Genomic DNA, 19,483 nt, shown 5'->3' on the forward strand with positions numbered 1-19,483 from the left:
GCCCACTGGACATTTTGCAGGACACAGATGTGCGGTGATGCCCCGGCACACAAATTCTGCACCTTTTGCGACCCGGCCCATGATGAAGACAATCCCTGATTGGATTGTCTATGCACAGAAGGGGTGAGGCTCACTGAGGCATACATATTTGGCACTGTTAACTTCTTGTTCCAGATCAGTCCTATACTGGGACTGATTTCTTTTTGCACACTCCACTCCAGCATTCTTTCTAGAACATTGCTAATCCTATAACACCTTGAGATGAAAGGCATAGTATGATTATTATATTTACGGCAACATTAGAGATTGAGTAAAACTTTGTAAAATGTATGCATTAAGACGGATAATAATTAAGATCTTTTGACATTCATGTTTTTAAACTCTGCCAACCTGCCACCCGAGTGCAGCGGAAAATGTATGTGAGGACGTGATTTATAGTCTGCTTGAAAGCAAAGTCTCTTAATAGGCACCTTCATACTCTCCCTGTAGTGTTGTGAGAAAGATTGTATGGTTTCAAGGATGAAATGAGGCACTGCATACAGGGCCGGACTGGGAGCCACAACCGGCCCTGTCAAAGTGCTCGGCTGCCTCCCCCCGGGGAGGGGTGTGCCACCAAGCTCTTTACCATGGCCGGTTTCCGGCCGATTTTGTCACAGGCCCGATTTTGCAGCTTTGCTGCAAAAACGGCCCTGTAACAAAAACGGCCCCCAGGGGCCCAAAACTGGCCCCCACCCGTGCGGCGCACCGGGGGATTGCCCGGTGCCCGCTACGGCCAGTCCGGCCCTGACTGCATAACATCTGCAATACAAAAATACTTAGTAAGTAAGAAGTTATGACGATAAGAAGATACCTGACCGTTTACTACAGGCCTTAAAGCACAGTCATGCATTTGTGGGAATCTAATCTGCTGTTCCTGTTGTAAATTAAGTACAATCACTACCCTTTATTAGGCACAGGTAGATAAAGTGATTTGCCCAGAATCACAGGATGTTGAGCGTCATTGCCGAGACTTGAACCCGGACCCCAGATTTGAGATCGCCCGCCCTAGCTGTTAGGCTACATCCTCTCCCTTCAGAAGCTCTCAGATATCTTTTACAGGTGGGTTATAAGTACTGAAACATTAGTTAACAAATAAGCAGTCCAAAAGGAAGGGATTTCCAAATTGTATGCAAATCTTCGTTTTATTCTGTAAAATTGTTTCAAAATTCTTGTGGAAAAGATATATGTGACAGTAACAGCTTTTAGAGGTATTCCTTTCTGCCCTGGCTCCAGAGTAACTACTGGGGGTACGCAGCCCATTGTGTGGAGACAGGACACAGACTGTTCAAGTGTAAGTCGAGCTGGGTCCAACTCCTCTCTCCCATCCTGCCAGTGATGCCCCATCCAGTCACACCTAAGCTCGCCATTGTGTGTGACTGTCTAGGAGGAATACACAAAGTTCAACTGTCAACTACACACAGTCATGTCGCCCAGAGACTTCTGCAGGCAACAAATGGCTAACACAAGAAATTCCAACTATTTAAAAGTGGCATTTTCAGAATTGTAATTTAAAATCCGACTTCACCATAAATTAGGATTTTTCATTATTATTCCACAGACCAAACATGAACTGGGCACTAATTCCCATTTGGAAATTGCACTTTTAAAATGTAATAAGGTAACTCCGATGTTAACCAATGGGGGAGGAATGCCTTGCAGTTCTGAAAAACAAATGTAAGAGTTTTTCATTACCAGGACATGTAAAACTTAAAAGTGCATCTCCTACTTTCTAAATACATTGCACCTTGCCCTCTGGGCTGTCCAGAGCCTACACCAGGGATGTCTTATATGTATTGAAAAGGAAGGTTTGCACTTGGCAAAAAGGTTTACTTCACTAGGTCGAAATGGCAGTTTAAAACTGCACACACAGACTGCAATGACTGGCCTGAGACTTGTTTATAGTGTTAATTAAGTGGATGGCACATTAGGTGCTGCAGGCCCACTAGCAGCATTTAGTTTACAGGCCCTGGGTACATGCAGTACCACTTTATTAGGGACTTATAAGTAAATTAAATGTGCCATTTGGGCATAAGCCAATCTAATAGTTTTTAAGGAGAGAGCTCAAGCACTTTTAACACTGGTTAGCATTGGTAAAGTCTGCAGAGTGGTAAGACCAGTAAAAACGAAGGTCTGAATGCAAAAGGTTAGGGGAAAACCAAGCCAAGTATGCCTGGTCAAACATAAATTTATTTTACTGTTTTTTACTCTATAAACCACTTATCTTAATTCATACATTTAACTTTATACATACTTTTGTACATTTGTATATGCATTTACTTGGAAATGCTTCACACAAGTTTCTGCACCTCCATTACAAGATGGCCACGATCCTCTCAGTTCCTGAAGTCTTTTATTTCATCATAGCTTGCTGCTTAAAGAGCTCATTTACAGTATTTGTACGGCTGCCAACGAAATAGCACATTAGATATATTATTTAGCCTGCAGTGGGATAAACAGTAAAGGTTGAAATATTTAGCTGGTCGTTGGCTAAATACCAGAGGCTCTATACTGTTTGACCGCATGCCGAATAAGTAGCAACTTCCTTATAAAACCTACTTAGATTCTTAAAACAGGTGCCCCGGTTGCAAACTGGGAAAGTGTGCCCTATTATGGTGAATGCGCTGCCCACAGGGCCGCTGCAAACTCATGCTGCTCTGAGAGCAGCGCATTCAAGTGAAAGACAGAGCACGTTTGCAGGCAGGTGCAGTGAGTGACTGTACCCAACTGAAAGGCAATGGTTGGGGGGTCCATAGAGCCTCCTTTCTCCCCTTCAAAGTCTGAATTTAGGAGCTGCACTGAAAGTGCACCGCTGTTTTTGTGGCGCAGTTTCAGTGTGCCTCCTAGAGGCATGTTTGCTTCTGCGCACGCGTCCATAATATGGCGCGGTGGATGAGCAAAGTGATTTCCTCATTTGCATGGGTCCTCACCCTGATGCAAATGAGGGAACACCCACTAATGATAGCGCGGGTGCTAGATGTCCTCTCACTATCTGTATTACATGAGGAGCTGCACAAGCGTCTGCGCCCTTTCTGTAATACCTGGGGGCGCACATGCGTAATGTACCCCCGAGGCACTCTGTAATATGGCCACAGGACCGTATATTTCATAAACCCATGATCCGTGATATCCAATTTTTCCTACATTAAGAGCTACTTATGTTCAATAATAATTTTCGAGCCATTAACACAAATTATCAGCATTACAATAATGACCACTTCAGACAAGATTCCATTAGTGGCCTTTGCATGCAGGATTACCAATAGTGACTACCTCAGTGCATCAGGCAAAGTCACTAGCAACAATTTCAAAAAAAGCTTTATCAATTTGAATTTTGAATACCTCTAACTGTCATAGCAGTCATATATGCAATGACCCCTGGTGCCTAAGAAAGAACTGAAACCAAAAAAGAGGACACTGTTCCAAAGGCAGGGCGCCGTAGGTCACCCACTAGCCTTACAACAAGAAAAGAGAGAAAAGGGTAAGAGATCTAGGTATGAAAAGGACCCCATCAAACAGAGGAGACACCAATCTTGCCTCTTGTTGCCCTCACACACCCTGGAAGGATGTCATGCTTCATCATCGGGCATTTGCTCCTCGCAGGGCCCGGCACTGCAATGCCCTGCGGGTCCCCCGAAGGGTCACTTTGTCGGAGATCTTTATCAAGAGAAATGCCGGATGGTGTCTGTGGGTGTGAGGGGTGTGGGTCCAGTGCTAAGGGTAACAGAGTGTGTGCAAGTTAAAATTACAATCAGGGGTTACTAAACCAAACAAAATAGAAATGGATTCAGATAGTCAGAAACCAGAATTAGTACCCCATGGGTAAAAAATGCCCTGACAGGCTCTATATGCCTGTGATAGATCATGGATCGACATGTTTCGCGCCCCTATCGCCACAGAGGTCATTGGCGCTTCTTCAGGATCGGAGATAAAATATAAGGAGTGCACGTGATAGCAGTGAATTGAATACAAAAAAGTGTGTACCCTCATAATGGATCAGGGTGGGCCAGCTTCCTGTATTTCATACAGGGTGGCAAAAGGTTGTAACTGCTCCTGATGGATACCTAGAAAAGAAACACAGGATAGAGTACAAACAGTATGTGCATCAGTACAACTTGATGCATCAACGCGTGCCACAATCGTGTGCACGACCTGCCACAATGAAAAAGACACACATACCACACTAATGGGACAAAGCAAACGTTCCCCCCACACCACCAGTATGATACCGGAATTCAACACCTCAAAGGTGATCAGAGGGGTCTATATCCACCCATAGTAAAACCCATACAGATGCACAGAGATCAATATAACGGGGTAGTCTATGGAGCCCTCGAAGTCTCCATCCATACATGCGAGTTATACAATCACGGGACTTACAAACGTACACACTCGTATCACGTGGTGTGCTTACCCAGCTCTGCCGGGGAGAGGGTTGCTAAGGCAAGAGACGCCGGGATCCCGCACCATCTCTGACTATGTTGGAGCAACGAGGGAAGAGAGAAAAAAGTCCATAAACACCCTGGACTATACAAGTCGAGCAACAGTTGCTCGTCGTGTTCGTTCTGTTGAACGGGCGCTCCGACATTACTTACAGAGAAGACTGGTGCGGGCTGCAGTTTACCTGCCCTGTCCGTGCGTCTGCCCGAGAATCATGGTGGAGCCCGGGGCATGGTAAAATAGCCTAGTTGAGGATCTATGGGTGGCACCCATTTCCGGGGACGTCCAACCTCCTAATTGGATGCTGCGCTTGCGCAATAATGGTCTAAAAGCGCATGTGCAGTCCCACGGAGCGGGGAACTACTCCCTCGCGCATGCGTCAGCATGCCCTGATTGGGAAAAAGGTGTAGGATATCAGCAGTAATAGACATAATAGAACGTTCCAAAGACTTGCCCAGAGTGTTTGTGGTGAGGTTATGTGTGTGAAAAATAGAAAAAGAAAAGGAAAAAAGGAAATAGACAGAAGTCCCTCGGCTGAGCCGCCGTGCCAAAACTATAACAACAAAAGAGGGGGGGACCGAAGAGCATATTACGGTCCAGTGTCCATGCTCCTCAAATAAAGTACTGAAACCAAAAAAGAGGACACTGTTCCAAAGGCAGGGCGCCGTAGGTCACCCACTAGCCTTACAACAAGAAAAGAGAGAAAAGGGTAAGAGATCTAGGTATGAAAAGGACCCCATCAAACAGAGGAGACACCAATCTTGCCTCTTGTTGCCCTCACACACCCTGGAAGGATGTCATGCTTCATCATCGGGCATTTGCTCCTCGCAGGGCCCGGCACTGCAATGCCCTGCGGGTCCCCCGAAGGGTCACTTTGTCGGAGATCTTTATCAAGAGAAATGCCGGATGGTGTCTGTGGGTGTGAGGGGTGTGGGTCCAGTGCTAAGGGTAACAGAGTGTGTGCAAGTTAAAATTACAATCAGGGGTTACTAAACCAAACAAAATAGAAATGGATTCAGATAGTCAGAAACCAGAATTAGTACCCCATGGGTAAAAAATGCCCTGACAGGCTCTATATGCCTGTGATAGATCATGGATCGACATGTTTCGCGCCCCTATCGCCACAGAGGTCATTGGCGCTTCTTCAGGATCGGAGATAAAATATAAGGAGTGCACGTGATAGCAGTGAATTGAATACAAAAAAGTGTGTACCCTCATAATGGATCAGGGTGGGCCAGCTTCCTGTATTTCATACAGGGTGGCAAAAGGTTGTAACTGCTCCTGATGGATACCTAGAAAAGAAACACAGGATAGAGTACAAACAGTATGTGCATCAGTACAACTTGATGCATCAACGCGTGCCACAATCGTGTGCACGACCTGCCACAATGAAAAAGACACACATACCACACTAATGGGACAAAGCAAACGTTCCCCCCACACCACCAGTATGATACCGGAATTCAACACCTCAAAGGTGATCAGAGGGGTCTATATCCACCCATAGTAAAACCCATACAGATGCACAGAGATCAATATAACGGGGTAGTCTATGGAGCCCTCGAAGTCTCCATCCATACATGCGAGTTATACAATCACGGGACTTACAAACGTACACACTCGTATCACGTGGTGTGCTTACCCAGCTCTGCCGGGGAGAGGGTTGCTAAGGCAAGAGACGCCGGGATCCCGCACCATCTCTGACTATGTTGGAGCAACGAGGGAAGAGAGAAAAAAGTCCATAAACACCCTGGACTATACAGGTCGAGCAACAGTTGCTCGTCGTGTTCGTTCTGTTGAACGGGCGCTCCGACATTACTTACAGAGAAGACTGGTGCGGGCTGCAGTTTACCTGCCCTGTCCGTGCGTCTGCCCGAGAATCATGGTGGAGCCCGGGGCATGGTAAAATAGCCTAGTTGAGGATCTATGGGTGGCACCCATTTCCGGGGACGTCCAACCTCCTAATTGGATGCTGCGCTTGCGCAATAATGGTCTAAAAGCGCATGTGCAGTCCCACGGAGCGGGGAACTACTCCCTCGCGCATGCGTCAGCATGCCCTGATTGGGAAAAAGGTGTAGGATATCAGCAGTAATAGACATAATAGAACGTTCCAAAGACTTGCCCAGAGTGTTTGTGGTGAGGTTATGTGTGTGAAAAATAGAAAAAGAAAAGGAAAAAAGGAAATAGACAGAAGTCCCTCGGCTGAGCCGCCGTGCCAAAACTATAACAACAAAAGAGGGGGGGACCGAAGAGCATATTACGGTCCAGTGTCCATGCTCCTCAAATAAAGTACTGAAACCAAAAAAGAGGACACTGTTCCAAAGGCAGGGCGCCGTAGGTCACCCACTAGCCTTACAACAAGAAAAGAGAGAAAAGGGTAAGAGATCTAGGTATGAAAAGGACCCCATCAAACAGAGGAGACACCAATCTTGCCTCTTGTTGCCCTCACACACCCTGGAAGGATGTCATGCTTCATCATCGGGCATTTGCTCCTCGCAGGGCCCGGCACTGCAATGCCCTGCGGGTCCCCCGAAGGGTCACTTTGTCGGAGATCTTTATCAAGAGAAATGCCGGATGGTGTCTGTGGGTGTGAGGGGTGTGGGTCCAGTGCTAAGGGTAACAGAGTGTGTGCAAGTTAAAATTACAATCAGGGGTTACTAAACCAAACAAAATAGAAATGGATTCAGATAGTCAGAAACCAGAATTAGTACCCCATGGGTAAAAAATGCCCTGACAGGCTCTATATGCCTGTGATAGATCATGGATCGACATGTTTCGCGCCCCTATCGCCACAGAGGTCATTGGCGCTTCTTCAGGATCGGAGATAAAATATAAGGAGTGCACGTGATAGCAGTGAATTGAATACAAAAAAGTGTGTACCCTCATAATGGATCAGGGTGGGCCAGCTTCCTGTATTTCATACAGGGTGGCAAAAGGTTGTAACTGCTCCTGATGGATACCTAGAAAAGAAACACAGGATAGAGTACAAACAGTATGTGCATCAGTACAACTTGATGCATCAACGCGTGCCACAATCGTGTGCACGACCTGCCACAATGAAAAAGACACACATACCACACTAATGGGACAAAGCAAACGTTCCCCCCACACCACCAGTATGATACCGGAATTCAACACCTCAAAGGTGATCAGAGGGGTCTATATCCACCCATAGTAAAACCCATACAGATGCACAGAGATCAATATAACGGGGTAGTCTATGGAGCCCTCGAAGTCTCCATCCATACATGCGAGTTATACAATCACGGGACTTACAAACGTACACACTCGTATCACGTGGTGTGCTTACCCAGCTCTGCCGGGGAGAGGGTTGCTAAGGCAAGAGACGCCGGGATCCCGCACCATCTCTGACTATGTTGGAGCAACGAGGGAAGAGAGAAAAAAGTCCATAAACACCCTGGACTATACAAGTCGAGCAACAGTTGCTCGTCGTGTTCGTTCTGTTGAACGGGCGCTCCGACATTACTTACAGAGAAGACTGGTGCGGGCTGCAGTTTACCTGCCCTGTCCGTGCGTCTGCCCGAGAATCATGGTGGAGCCCGGGGCATGGTAAAATAGCCTAGTTGAGGATCTATGGGTGGCACCCATTTCCGGGGACGTCCAACCTCCTAATTGGATGCTGCGCTTGCGCAATAATGGTCTAAAAGCGCATGTGCAGTCCCACGGAGCGGGGAACTACTCCCTCGCGCATGCGTCAGCATGCCCTGATTGGGAAAAAGGTGTAGGATATCAGCAGTAATAGACATAATAGAACGTTCCAAAGACTTGCCCAGAGTGTTTGTGGTGAGGTTATGTGTGTGAAAAATAGAAAAAGAAAAGGAAAAAAGGAAATAGACAGAAGTCCCTCGGCTGAGCCGCCGTGCCAAAACTATAACAACAAAAGAGGGGGGGACCGAAGAGCATATTACGGTCCAGTGTCCATGCTCCTCAAATAAAGTACTGAAACCAAAAAAGAGGACACTGTTCCAAAGGCAGGGCGCCGTAGGTCACCCACTAGCCTTACAACAAGAAAAGAGAGAAAAGGGTAAGAGATCTAGGTATGAAAAGGACCCCATCAAACAGAGGAGACACCAATCTTGCCTCTTGTTGCCCTCACACACCCTGGAAGGATGTCATGCTTCATCATCGGGCATTTGCTCCTCGCAGGGCCCGGCACTGCAATGCCCTGCGGGTCCCCCGAAGGGTCACTTTGTCGGAGATCTTTATCAAGAGAAATGCCGGATGGTGTCTGTGGGTGTGAGGGGTGTGGGTCCAGTGCTAAGGGTAACAGAGTGTGTGCAAGTTAAAATTACAATCAGGGGTTACTAAACCAAACAAAATAGAAATGGATTCAGATAGTCAGAAACCAGAATTAGTACCCCATGGGTAAAAAATGCCCTGACAGGCTCTATATGCCTGTGATAGATCATGGATCGACATGTTTCGCGCCCCTATCGCCACAGAGGTCATTGGCGCTTCTTCAGGATCGGAGATAAAATATAAGGAGTGCACGTGATAGCAGTGAATTGAATACAAAAAAGTGTGTACCCTCATAATGGATCAGGGTGGGCCAGCTTCCTGTATTTCATACAGGGTGGCAAAAGGTTGTAACTGCTCCTGATGGATACCTAGAAAAGAAACACAGGATAGAGTACAAACAGTATGTGCATCAGTACAACTTGATGCATCAATGCGTGCCACAATCGTGTGCACGACCTGCCACAATGAAAAAGACACACATACCACACTAATGGGACAAAGCAAACGTTCCCCCCACACCACCAGTATGATACCGGAATTCAACACCTCAAAGGTGATCAGAGGGGTCTATATCCACCCATAGTAAAACCCATACAGATGCACAGAGATCAATATAACGGGGTAGTCTATGGAGCCCTCGAAGTCTCCATCCATACATGCGAGTTATACAATCACGGGACTTACAAACGTACACACTCGTATCACGTGGTGTGCTTACCCAGCTCTGCCGGGGAGAGGGTTGCTAAGGCAAGAGACGCCGGGATCCCGCACCATCTCTGACTATGTTGGAGCAACGAGGGAAGAGAGAAAAAAGTCCATAAACACCCTGGACTATACAAGTCGAGCAACAGTTGCTCGTCGTGTTCGTTCTGTTGAACGGGCGCTCCGACATTACTTACAGAGAAGACTGGTGCGGGCTGCAGTTTACCTGCCCTGTCCGTGCGTCTGCCCGAGAATCATGGTGGAGCCCGGGGCATGGTAAAATAGCCTAGTTGAGGATCTATGGGTGGCACCCATTTCCGGGGACGTCCAACCTCCTAATTGGATGCTGCGCTTGCGCAATAATGGTCTAAAAGCGCATGTGCAGTCCCACGGAGCGGGGAACTACTCCCTCGCGCATGCGTCAGCATGCCCTGATTGGGAAAAAGGTGTAGGATATCAGCAGTAATAGACATAATAGAACGTTCCAAAGACTTGCCCAGAGTGTTTGTGGTGAGGTTATGTGTGTGAAAAATAGAAAAAGAAAAGGAAAAAAGGAAATAGACAGAAGTCCCTCGGCTGAGCCGCCGTGCCAAAACTATAACAACAAAAGAGGGGGGGACCGAAGAGCATATTACGGTCCAGTGTCCATGCTCCTCAAATAAAGTACTGAAACCAAAAAAGAGGACACTGTTCCAAAGGCAGGGCGCCGTAGGTCACCCACTAGCCTTACAACAAGAAAAGAGAGAAAAGGGTAAGAGATCTAGGTATGAAAAGGACCCCATCAAACAGAGGAGACACCAATCTTGCCTCTTGTTGCCCTCACACACCCTGGAAGGATGTCATGCTTCATCATCGGGCATTTGCTCCTCGCAGGGCCCGGCACTGCAATGCCCTGCGGGTCCCCCGAAGGGTCACTTTGTCGGAGATCTTTATCAAGAGAAATGCCGGATGGTGTCTGTGGGTGTGAGGGGTGTGGGTCCAGTGCTAAGGGTAACAGAGTGTGTGCAAGTTAAAATTACAATCAGGGGTTACTAAACCAAACAAAATAGAAATGGATTCAGATAGTCAGAAACCAGAATTAGTACCCCATGGGTAAAAAATGCCCTGACAGGCTCTATATGCCTGTGATAGATCATGGATCGACTAAGAAAGAACATCAGTAATAAAACTCCCCAACATAGCATAAATTATCCTGTAAATATTAGCCTCAAATATTTTTTTCGCCAAACATTACCTTATTAGTTCTGAAAATTTTACTTTCAAATACATGTTTTTAAGTTTTGGAAACATACCCAATTCAACCAAACAAACGTTTTGCTAGGTTTGACTACACATAGGGGAGCTACTCAGAGGTAACTGGTGAGATACCTGTAGATCCTGAGCTACTCATTGGACAACCCTACACTTGACAGTTGTATCATGCTAGGGAGATTTTCTACATGATAGGAATAGCACGCGACACACAAATATAACTCTTGCACTCCACGTTAATTGTTTTTAAAGAGCGTAAAGAGAGTAAATATGAATTTGTGATTATTCAAAAACATTTCCACTTTTCACATACCATAACATGTCTGTCTGCTACATACAAATTCCATTGTAAAATAAGGAGAGGCTAATAGTTTCCCTTTCTAGTTTTATGCAATACAAATTCCTTTGATGTTGGAAACAAGCAAACCCACAGCTCAAGTCAGCCGGTGTTGCTGATTTGAGTAGAAACAGAAGTGTGCTCCAAAATCAGTATTATTAAGCATGCAGTTTGCAACATTGCATATTGCTGCATGCAATATTCCAACTAATAATACCAGAGGCAAATTTGGCAAGACAATCCTGTAAGAATATGTCCCCCCAAATAGTCCTCAAATTGGGGAATCACATGTGAATCTTCTATTGGGATTACTTAATTCCTGCAGTAAGTCAACATCACAAATTTCCAATAGTTGTTGTATTGCTAATACCAGTGCACAATTAATGCCAAAATTTCCCCAAAAATGGCTTTGGGGTTTTTGTTTCCTTTTCCTCGTGGAGAGGACAGAATTGATCACATTTTTGTTACCTTAGATTTCTCAATATGTCAAGTAAAATAGTATGATTTTATGAGGTTTATAAATCAATATCTCTTACTTGTCTCTTCTTTAGATTGTGTGATGCAGCGCTGGCAGGAAGACCTCTTTTTTGGATACCAGTTTCTGAATGGATGCAATCCAGTAATGATCAAAAAGTGCCAGGAAATACCATCTAATGTTCCAGTCACTTCAGAAATGGTCAAAGCTAGCCTTCAGCGAAATATAACTCTTGAAGAGGAACTACAGGTAAAGCAGTGAAGCGATAAGCACTATCTATCTAGCTTTTATTATATTATGCATGGCATCTTGCAATGGTGTGTGTTGGACTTGGCCCTTTTTGCAGGGTCATACCTAAACTTTTTGCCTTTCTCCTAGCCTTTTTTCTGACATGGTGTTGGTGGTGTTAGGACTCTGGGCACTTTAGCACTGCTGTCCAGTGTAAACTGCGTGAGCTCTCTGTGATAAATATGGTAAACTTGGTCTACAACTGATTGGCCTATTTAATTTACCTGTCAGTCCCTTGTAAAGTGGTATCTCATATACCCAGGGCTGGTAAATGAAATGCTACTGGTGGGCTTGCAGCGCTGATTGCGCCACCCACCAAAGTAGCCTTTCAAACCTAGCTCCGGCCTCCGACCATTGCAGGGCCTGTGCGCGCAGTGTTACTGCCACTGTGACGTGGCACCTAAAGTGTGTGCCATGTCTGTGACCCCCCTCTTACTGCATGTCAGTCACCCCTAAGGTAGGCCCTAGCTAGCCCTATGGACAGGGTGCATTGTAGGTAAAAGATAGGTCATGTACCTTAAGTGTGTGACATGTCTTGGTAGTGACAAACAGCCATTTTGGTTTCTCACTACTGTGGGGGTGCCCTCCCATAGGAATGCATTGGGGATTTCCTGATAAGTGTTTTAGGGGTTATTCCTGATATGAGAGTAGCAGCGTGGTCAAGTTTGATATGTTTGAAATAGTAATAATAAATGCTACTCAATGGTGTGCGCAGATTTATTAAAACTATTTTAGAAATACCACTTTTAGAAGTTGGCATTTTTGTGTGCTATGTGTCTGCCTGCCTGATGTGGATTGCATGTCTGGCTGTTGAGTGACAGGGGCTGGTGAGGTGTGTGTGGCTCCAGGAGGGGCAGGGTGAGTCAGCGCTGGCTGCATGGGACATCTGCATTTGGAGTAGTGGGAGGAGACGTCCCTGGTCCCTGAATAGGTCTGTACCTAGCCTGTACAATGTTGGCTCTGCCCCCCTGTGGTGTGTCTGATGGCGAGCCCCCACCTGACAAAGGGGAAGATGAGCCTGGTAAACAGAGTGCTCCAATTCCCCCCTGAACCAGTTTTTGCTGGTTCCCCCAAGCCCTGTGCCAGGGCAGACAAAGCAAGATGCCATATAAATATAGGGGCTGTGACCCCATGGTTGTGCTGTTCCTTTGCTTACTGGGGGCCTTGCTGCTGCTGGGCTCCAGGAGGAACCGCCATAAGGGACTGCCTCCCTGCTGGAGGGCCCTGTGTGCTGGCCTGCCTGGGCCCAGCTGTGCCCCCCGTGGAACTTTGAGGACCGTAGTGCCTCGTGTGTGCTATCTCTTTATTACCAGGAAGAGAAGGGGCGTGTGAGCCTGCAGCGCGAAGCTGTGATATGCTGTGAGGGAATCCCGGTGTGTGGGGATTCCCCTGCATGGTGTGGAGGAGCAGGAGCCCACCCCGCATTTTGCCAGGTTTCAGCGGGGGCCCACCCCGCTGTTTTATGCCTCCGTGAGCGGGTGCCCACCCCGCATGTATGCTTCTCTTCATGGGTGCCCACCCCGCATTTAGGCTTATTTACGGCTGGAGCCCACCCCGCACTTCGCCAGGAAGGGGAGCTGCCGAAAAAGCACCGCCGTGGCCCGGAAGCCAGGCGAGGAGCGCCTGACTCGGGGCATGGCCAGGAGTGAAGGGCGGCGGAGAGGAAGTCAGGCGAGCTTGTGCCTGTTCCTGGGCGGGACTTCCATGGCCGGAGTAGAGCCCCACGCATCTGTCCCAGAAAAAGAGACCCCGTTAGTGGGGCCTACTGAGGTGCCATGTCGGTGCTTCGCGGGAGCCAGAAGTAAGGCAGAGATACTGCTGTGGGTGAGCGGGCCTCCCGGATGGTCAAGGGGAGCCCCGCATGCTGCCTAAAACCTGACAGATAGCGAGACCGGTGGCAGGAACGAGGAGCAATCTCACAGGGTCCTGCAGCAGACCGTAGAAGACCCAGCAGAGCCCCGGTGTGTGTGGGGCTCAAACGTGGTTGGTGGCAGTGCTTGTTCGTCATGAGGGGAGGCGGGAAAGGAGGGGTCTCCCGCGCCCTGGATTGGCACCATTGTGTTCTGCTCCTCAGCTGCACCGCCGTTGTAAGCAGCTGCACCGTGGGGGCAAGTTGGAATTTTTAAGTGTCCCGGAGTGGGGCTCAGACGGCATAGTGGTGCCAGTGCCATTTATCTTGGGGCCACATTGTTTTAGATTCCCAGTGGGACCCAGAAGGCACAGTTGTACCAGGCCACATTTCCCCAGCTGCACCACGTATTTCTGCTGCATGAGCAGCCAAGAGGCCAGTGGAAGGCCCAAAGCTTACGCCCTGACTATCTGTACATAGGACATTCGAGCCCCAGTAAAAGGCCAGCTGGCCTGGAGTCAGTTCTGTGTTTAGGCATAATAGGTTTATTCCTAAGATGGTACATGCCTAATGATTATGCCTGTGCCTGACTGACATGCGCTGATGTCCCTGCACTGGGCTGTTATTAAATACTAGTGAAGTCAGTGGCGCAGGCAGCACGTGCTGCGCACTGCTTAGCAGACTTCTTAGAGAGGATTGATTGAGATTCAATCACTGCGCGGCATAAGATATTTCACTGACCTCAACGTGGCAGTTGAATTCAGAATAATCTGTGGCCAGGCTGCTGTTGATGTGCTTACACATCCCGCACGACCCGTGTCGTGTCGTGACTGACACCGACCTGACTCAGCCGGGCCCACCGCGGCTGACAGACATCGCGGAGGCTGGACTCGCTCTGCAGCGGCATGGTCGTTCATTCGAGGCCTCAGGGAGAGCAACAGGACCCCTTATTGCAGCTGAGCCGCACCGAGTGAGCCTGATGCAGGTGGCTGGCACAGAGAGAAGCAAGCCAGGCGGCTGGCATGTAAGAGTAAAAGCAGCTGCTCTCGCTGACCGCCAGTGGGCCATCGCTGCAAACAAATGCAAGCGTGTGCCTAGCCTGAAAGTCTAGGGCATAAATTAGAACACTGCATTAGCAGGGCCTAGCATGTATGTCGCCACATGTCAATGGGGAATAACCATAAGCCACAAACAAGGATGAGGGGCTGGAAAGCAGACTTGGATAACGCTAGCGGGTTTGCCTCAAGAAGACTGTGTAATGTAAATTGTTTGTGTTGTGTTATAACCTAAATACTACTTTTTGCATTAAACCAAGTATTTGACTGGACTATCATTTATTGGTGTTGCTGGAATGTGTTTTGAGTTGTGAGTTTGTGCTAGCCTTACACATAAAGCCTTAGACTGCTCGACCTGTACTACCACAGAGAGTCAAGTGCTGAAGGGGTATTTGGCCCAGTTGCTTGGAGCCGACAGTAGGCCGGGCTTCCTACATCAGGAGTAATTTTGTTTCTTTGTCCTCTTCCAATTAGTAACTTTATTGAGAGGTGTAGGCTCTGTCCGAGTCCTGAATGGTGGAAGGAGGAGACGTTAATCTCTCGAGAGGGTGAGGGGTGCCCCAGCCAACTCCAAATCTCGTTTGGGAACCAATCATTGGACCATTGATGATAAAGACCAACAAGCTTAATTCAATTTTAGTTACCCACCCATATAGCTGCTCTTTTTTGGAAGAGCCAGATCGATCTAAGGCGTTGACTCTAATAGCAGATTTGCCCCATCCCAAAACAGTCTGGTGATACAGGGGATACCCATTTTAAACAAATTTCCCATCTTGCCAGTAACATTAAAACAAATAACGATTGAGCGTGTCGCTTCATTAGTTTCAATTGAGCCCCCCCACCGGGCAAGACCCCAAAGATAACCAAGGCCAGGCTTACACCGATTTCCTTCCCCCAAATCTCTGAGAAAGCCTTACCAATATCTTGCCAAAGGACCTGGAGCTGTGGACACCCCCGAAACATCATTGGCATCCCTTTCTGATCACTTTGGGTGGAGTTGGCCTACTCCGCCACCCATCTTGGTTAATCTTTTTGGGGCCCAATATGCTCTGTGAATAGTAAAAATATGGTTCCTTTTAAGGGGGGCAGCTTTGACATCCGACCATAGCATGAGCCTAGATAGTTGCCATAGATGTGTTAAGTCGGACATCGCCAGGTCGCGCCTCCAGGACTCCTCCGGTGGTGCAAGAGCAACATCCTCACCCTTTACTAGCAACCAGTGCCATTTGGAAACTTCCTTACGTTGATATAGGGGCCCCTGTAGACTATTTTTGCATGCTTCGTTACCTTCACAGTCTTTACCTAAACCATGTGCCCAGCTGGAAAGTTAGTAAAACTTGAACTTAGATAGATGATGGTTTGTAGCAATGTTTAAAGTCTCCCAAGGCACAGTTTTATTGCCCTGCAAAAGTTGCCCCCATTTATTTATTCTCACTTCAGATAGCGGGGCTGGCAGTTTATCCTGCAGGCATAATGGAATCCTAGGGGAGTTCCAAATAGGTGCACTGACTCTATAATAGGGTATCCCCACAATTATTCCAGTCTGGTACCAAACCTCACTAGCAGCTCTTAAAATCTTTAATTTGACTTCTTTGAAAAATTTTGGGTGCCCGACTTTGAAAAGGAACCCATCAACACCATAAGGTAGATTTTTTGTCAAAGCTTGAAGTTAAAGCGGAAAGCAGGCCAAATCAAACAAAAGTGGTCTTATGTTTTTTAACTTGAAAGCCAAGCAGTATAGGTGGAAGTCGGGGCCTGCAATACCATCCTCGGGTTTTGATCTTCGAAGTTTCCTCCAGGCAATCCTCACTCCCTTACAGGACCAAATGAAAATTTTCATATCTCCCTGTAATACTTATAAGGCTTTCAAATCAAAAGATAAAAGGATTCCGTTGAAAATGTAGGCAAATTTTGGTAAAATTTACATTTTCACCAAATTTGAACGGCCTATAATTGAAATAGGGAGAGACGCCAAGGACCTTAATAACGCCTTTGTCCCTCTCATTTTATTATCAAAGTTGACCTGGGCCATCTTGGCAAGATTCAGTGTAACCTGTATTTCAAGATATCTTATCTCTTGCTTTTAGAGAGTGTTATTTAATTGGGTGTTACAGGAAATGATCTCAGTTTTTTGTTGATTAATTTGGTAACCGAAAACCGTCTCGAAATCTGTTAAAATTTGCTCTAGAACTGAAAGAGAGCAGGGGAGAGCTTGTGTAAAAGCCATAAAATTGTCAGCATATAATGCCACCTTTTTCACCCAACTGTTCGACTCGAATGGCAGGATGTTCGCGTTTGCCCTGATTTTACATGCACATGGTTCGATATGAAGATAAAAAAGTAGGGGTGATAATGGGCCCCCCTGTCTTGTCCCCCGCTCAATCTTGATTGACTTGGTGAGGTATACATTAATTATCTAGCGGAAGTCTTCGTATATATGGCTCCGATGGCTTTAGCGAATCGGTCAACCAAACCAAATTTGTGAATTATTTGTGATAAAAAAGGTCAGCTTACTCTGACGAAAGCCTTTTCAGCGTCAAATGTGAGGATGAAAAGAGGAAGATTATACAGAGTTGCAAGATCAATTGCACCAATCAGGTCGTGTGTCAGTTCATCAAGCTGTTGTCCTCTGATGAAGCCCTTCTGGTCACCTTGAACCAGGGAGCCGATTACTCACTCCAACCTCGCTACTGAAATATACGCATAGATTTTATAGTCGCAATTAAGCAATGAGATTGGTCGATAGGACTCACAGTTTTTTGGGTCTCTATTTGGTTTCAAGATTAAACTGACCGCAGCTTCATCCCATGATGTTGGACTCGGCAGATTATTAGAGAATAAATCACCCAGCAACTTCACCAACCCAGGGCAGAGTTCTTTGGAGACGACTTTATAAAAGTCATTAGGTGTACTATCCAGCCCTGCTGCACAACTTTTTTTGAGTTTAATTACAGCCTTAAACTTCTTTAAGATGATGCTCTGGTTTAGTGACGGCACAAGGTCATTATCAAGCCAAGTAAGATCTACCCCGTTAATATAGTCGATTAACTGTGTCTCCGAGCTGTGTGGAAGGATGTGTCCTAAAAAAAGTTGTGCATGTCTAGGACCTTGGGCCTCTGGGATGGTGTCTCTCTCTTAACGTCTTAACTTGGAATGTAAATAGGCTAAGAGTAGCTAGCAGAAGGAGGAGAATATTACAATACTTGAAATAAGCTAACTACGATATTAATATGCTACAAGAGACACATTTAAAGCAGTATGAACGGAAGGCTATTCTGGCCAAGGAGAATTGGATCGCTGAGTCAATCCACACTAATAAATCATGCTGTACAAAGGGTGTCGAACGTCTTATTAAAACAACTATTAAAGCTACTTTAGGGGAGAATAAGGTAGATTCTGGAGGGCGCTGGATTATTGACAAGATTAAAATACTGAATGCTAGGTGTGCCTTTGCAGGATATTATGGGCTAAATTTGGATGATTCCACACTCTTGAGCTCCCTATATAATCATCTTTTGGAGGTTAAAGTTCCAATAATTTTGGGAGGTGATTTTAATGTACTAGTTAACCCAAGTCTTGATAGATCTATTAAAAAAAAAATCGCTAGTTCACCAAAAATGAGGATGTTTATTAGGACTATGATGGAAAACATGGGGCTAATAGATTTAAGGAGGGCTCAGTGGTAATCAAAACTTCACCTTTCAAAATAGAAGGCTTGGGCATGCATCAAGGATTGATTTCTTTTTGGTTGATTCTAGGTGGGTTGGCAGAGTTAAGAAGGTGGAACATATCTCTGAACATCTGTCCGACCTCTCTGCGGTTCATGTGGAGCTACATCTAGGAAAGGGCTTAGCCCCGAGCAGGTTGTACATTTGACAGAACGGTGTCACTTGATCCAGTAGCGATTGCCCAGCTCAAATGTGATACGCAGGAATTCGTTGAAATTAAAAATTCTTCCGCCCCAAGGTATATAATATGGGATGTTTATAAAGCCTTTATCAGGGGAAGGGTCATAAATCTGGCAGCTAAATACATAAGGAAACAAGCATTTGCAATGTAATCGGTCTCGCCGTTGGGAGCATATATGTATTTAGCTATGCAACACATTAGCCTTGGTGCTGAAACATCTACTGTTCTTTAACATTGAGGGAAAGTAGGCACCAAATTGCGTGACACCCCAGGTATGGGAACACATGGAGAGAAATATCGCCTTTCAGCAGGAAATGGTATAGACCAAAGCTCTGTTTTTAATATAAAATCAGTGCCTTCGGTGGTCATATCACTGAAAATACAAGATTTGACAAAAATATTATTGTCTAAGGGTGCTTGTGGAAGACAATTTCTATGGACTGGAATCTAGAGAATGCTAAAGTGATTCTGGTATTTCACTGACCTCTGCTGGTCGTTTTCTATCAAGAAAGTTAAATAGAGGCAGTTGTCAGAAAAAATTAAAAAAATAAAGTCCCTCAGCAGAAAACAATTCTGGTATTTTAGTGGCCTCTCCTGGTCGTTTTCTATCAAGACAGTTAAATAGAGGCAGTTAAACAGAAAAAAAGTCCCTAAGCAGAAGTCCTAGGGCTGATCTCCAGAGCAAACAAAGTACATACACATATAAGTATGTACTACAGTATATACAAGAGGTTTCGAATGCTCAGCCTAAAAAAAGGTAAGATTAAAGAATTGGAAGCTGACATTCTGAGGGCCCAGAGAGAGGGTGATCTGCACCGAAAGGAACAGGGCTGAGTTAAGAATGAGTATGAAATTAACTGCTCACAACAGGAGTTAGCAGA

The 19,483-nt window shown here is 46.2% G+C and overlaps 1 protein-coding gene across 2 annotated transcripts in view; it reads left to right on the top strand.

The window, feature by feature from the left end:
* Positions 1-19,483, top strand: part of LOC146867160 (polyunsaturated fatty acid 5-lipoxygenase-like) — an 854,256-nt gene that overhangs the window by 335,183 nt on the left and 499,590 nt on the right. For both annotated transcript variants that reach the window (XM_085603708.1, XM_085603710.1), the window contains one exon: positions 11,578-11,750. In XM_085603708.1, coding sequence (XP_085459834.1) covers positions 11,578-11,750 — 173 coding nt within the window. The remainder of the gene's footprint in view (positions 1-11,577; positions 11,751-19,483) is intronic.

The sequence above is a fragment of the Triturus cristatus genome, chromosome 1_2, assembly GCF_964204655.1.
Source record: "Triturus cristatus chromosome 1_2, aTriCri1.1, whole genome shotgun sequence".
NCBI classification, from domain to species: domain Eukaryota; kingdom Metazoa; phylum Chordata; class Amphibia; order Caudata; family Salamandridae; genus Triturus; species Triturus cristatus.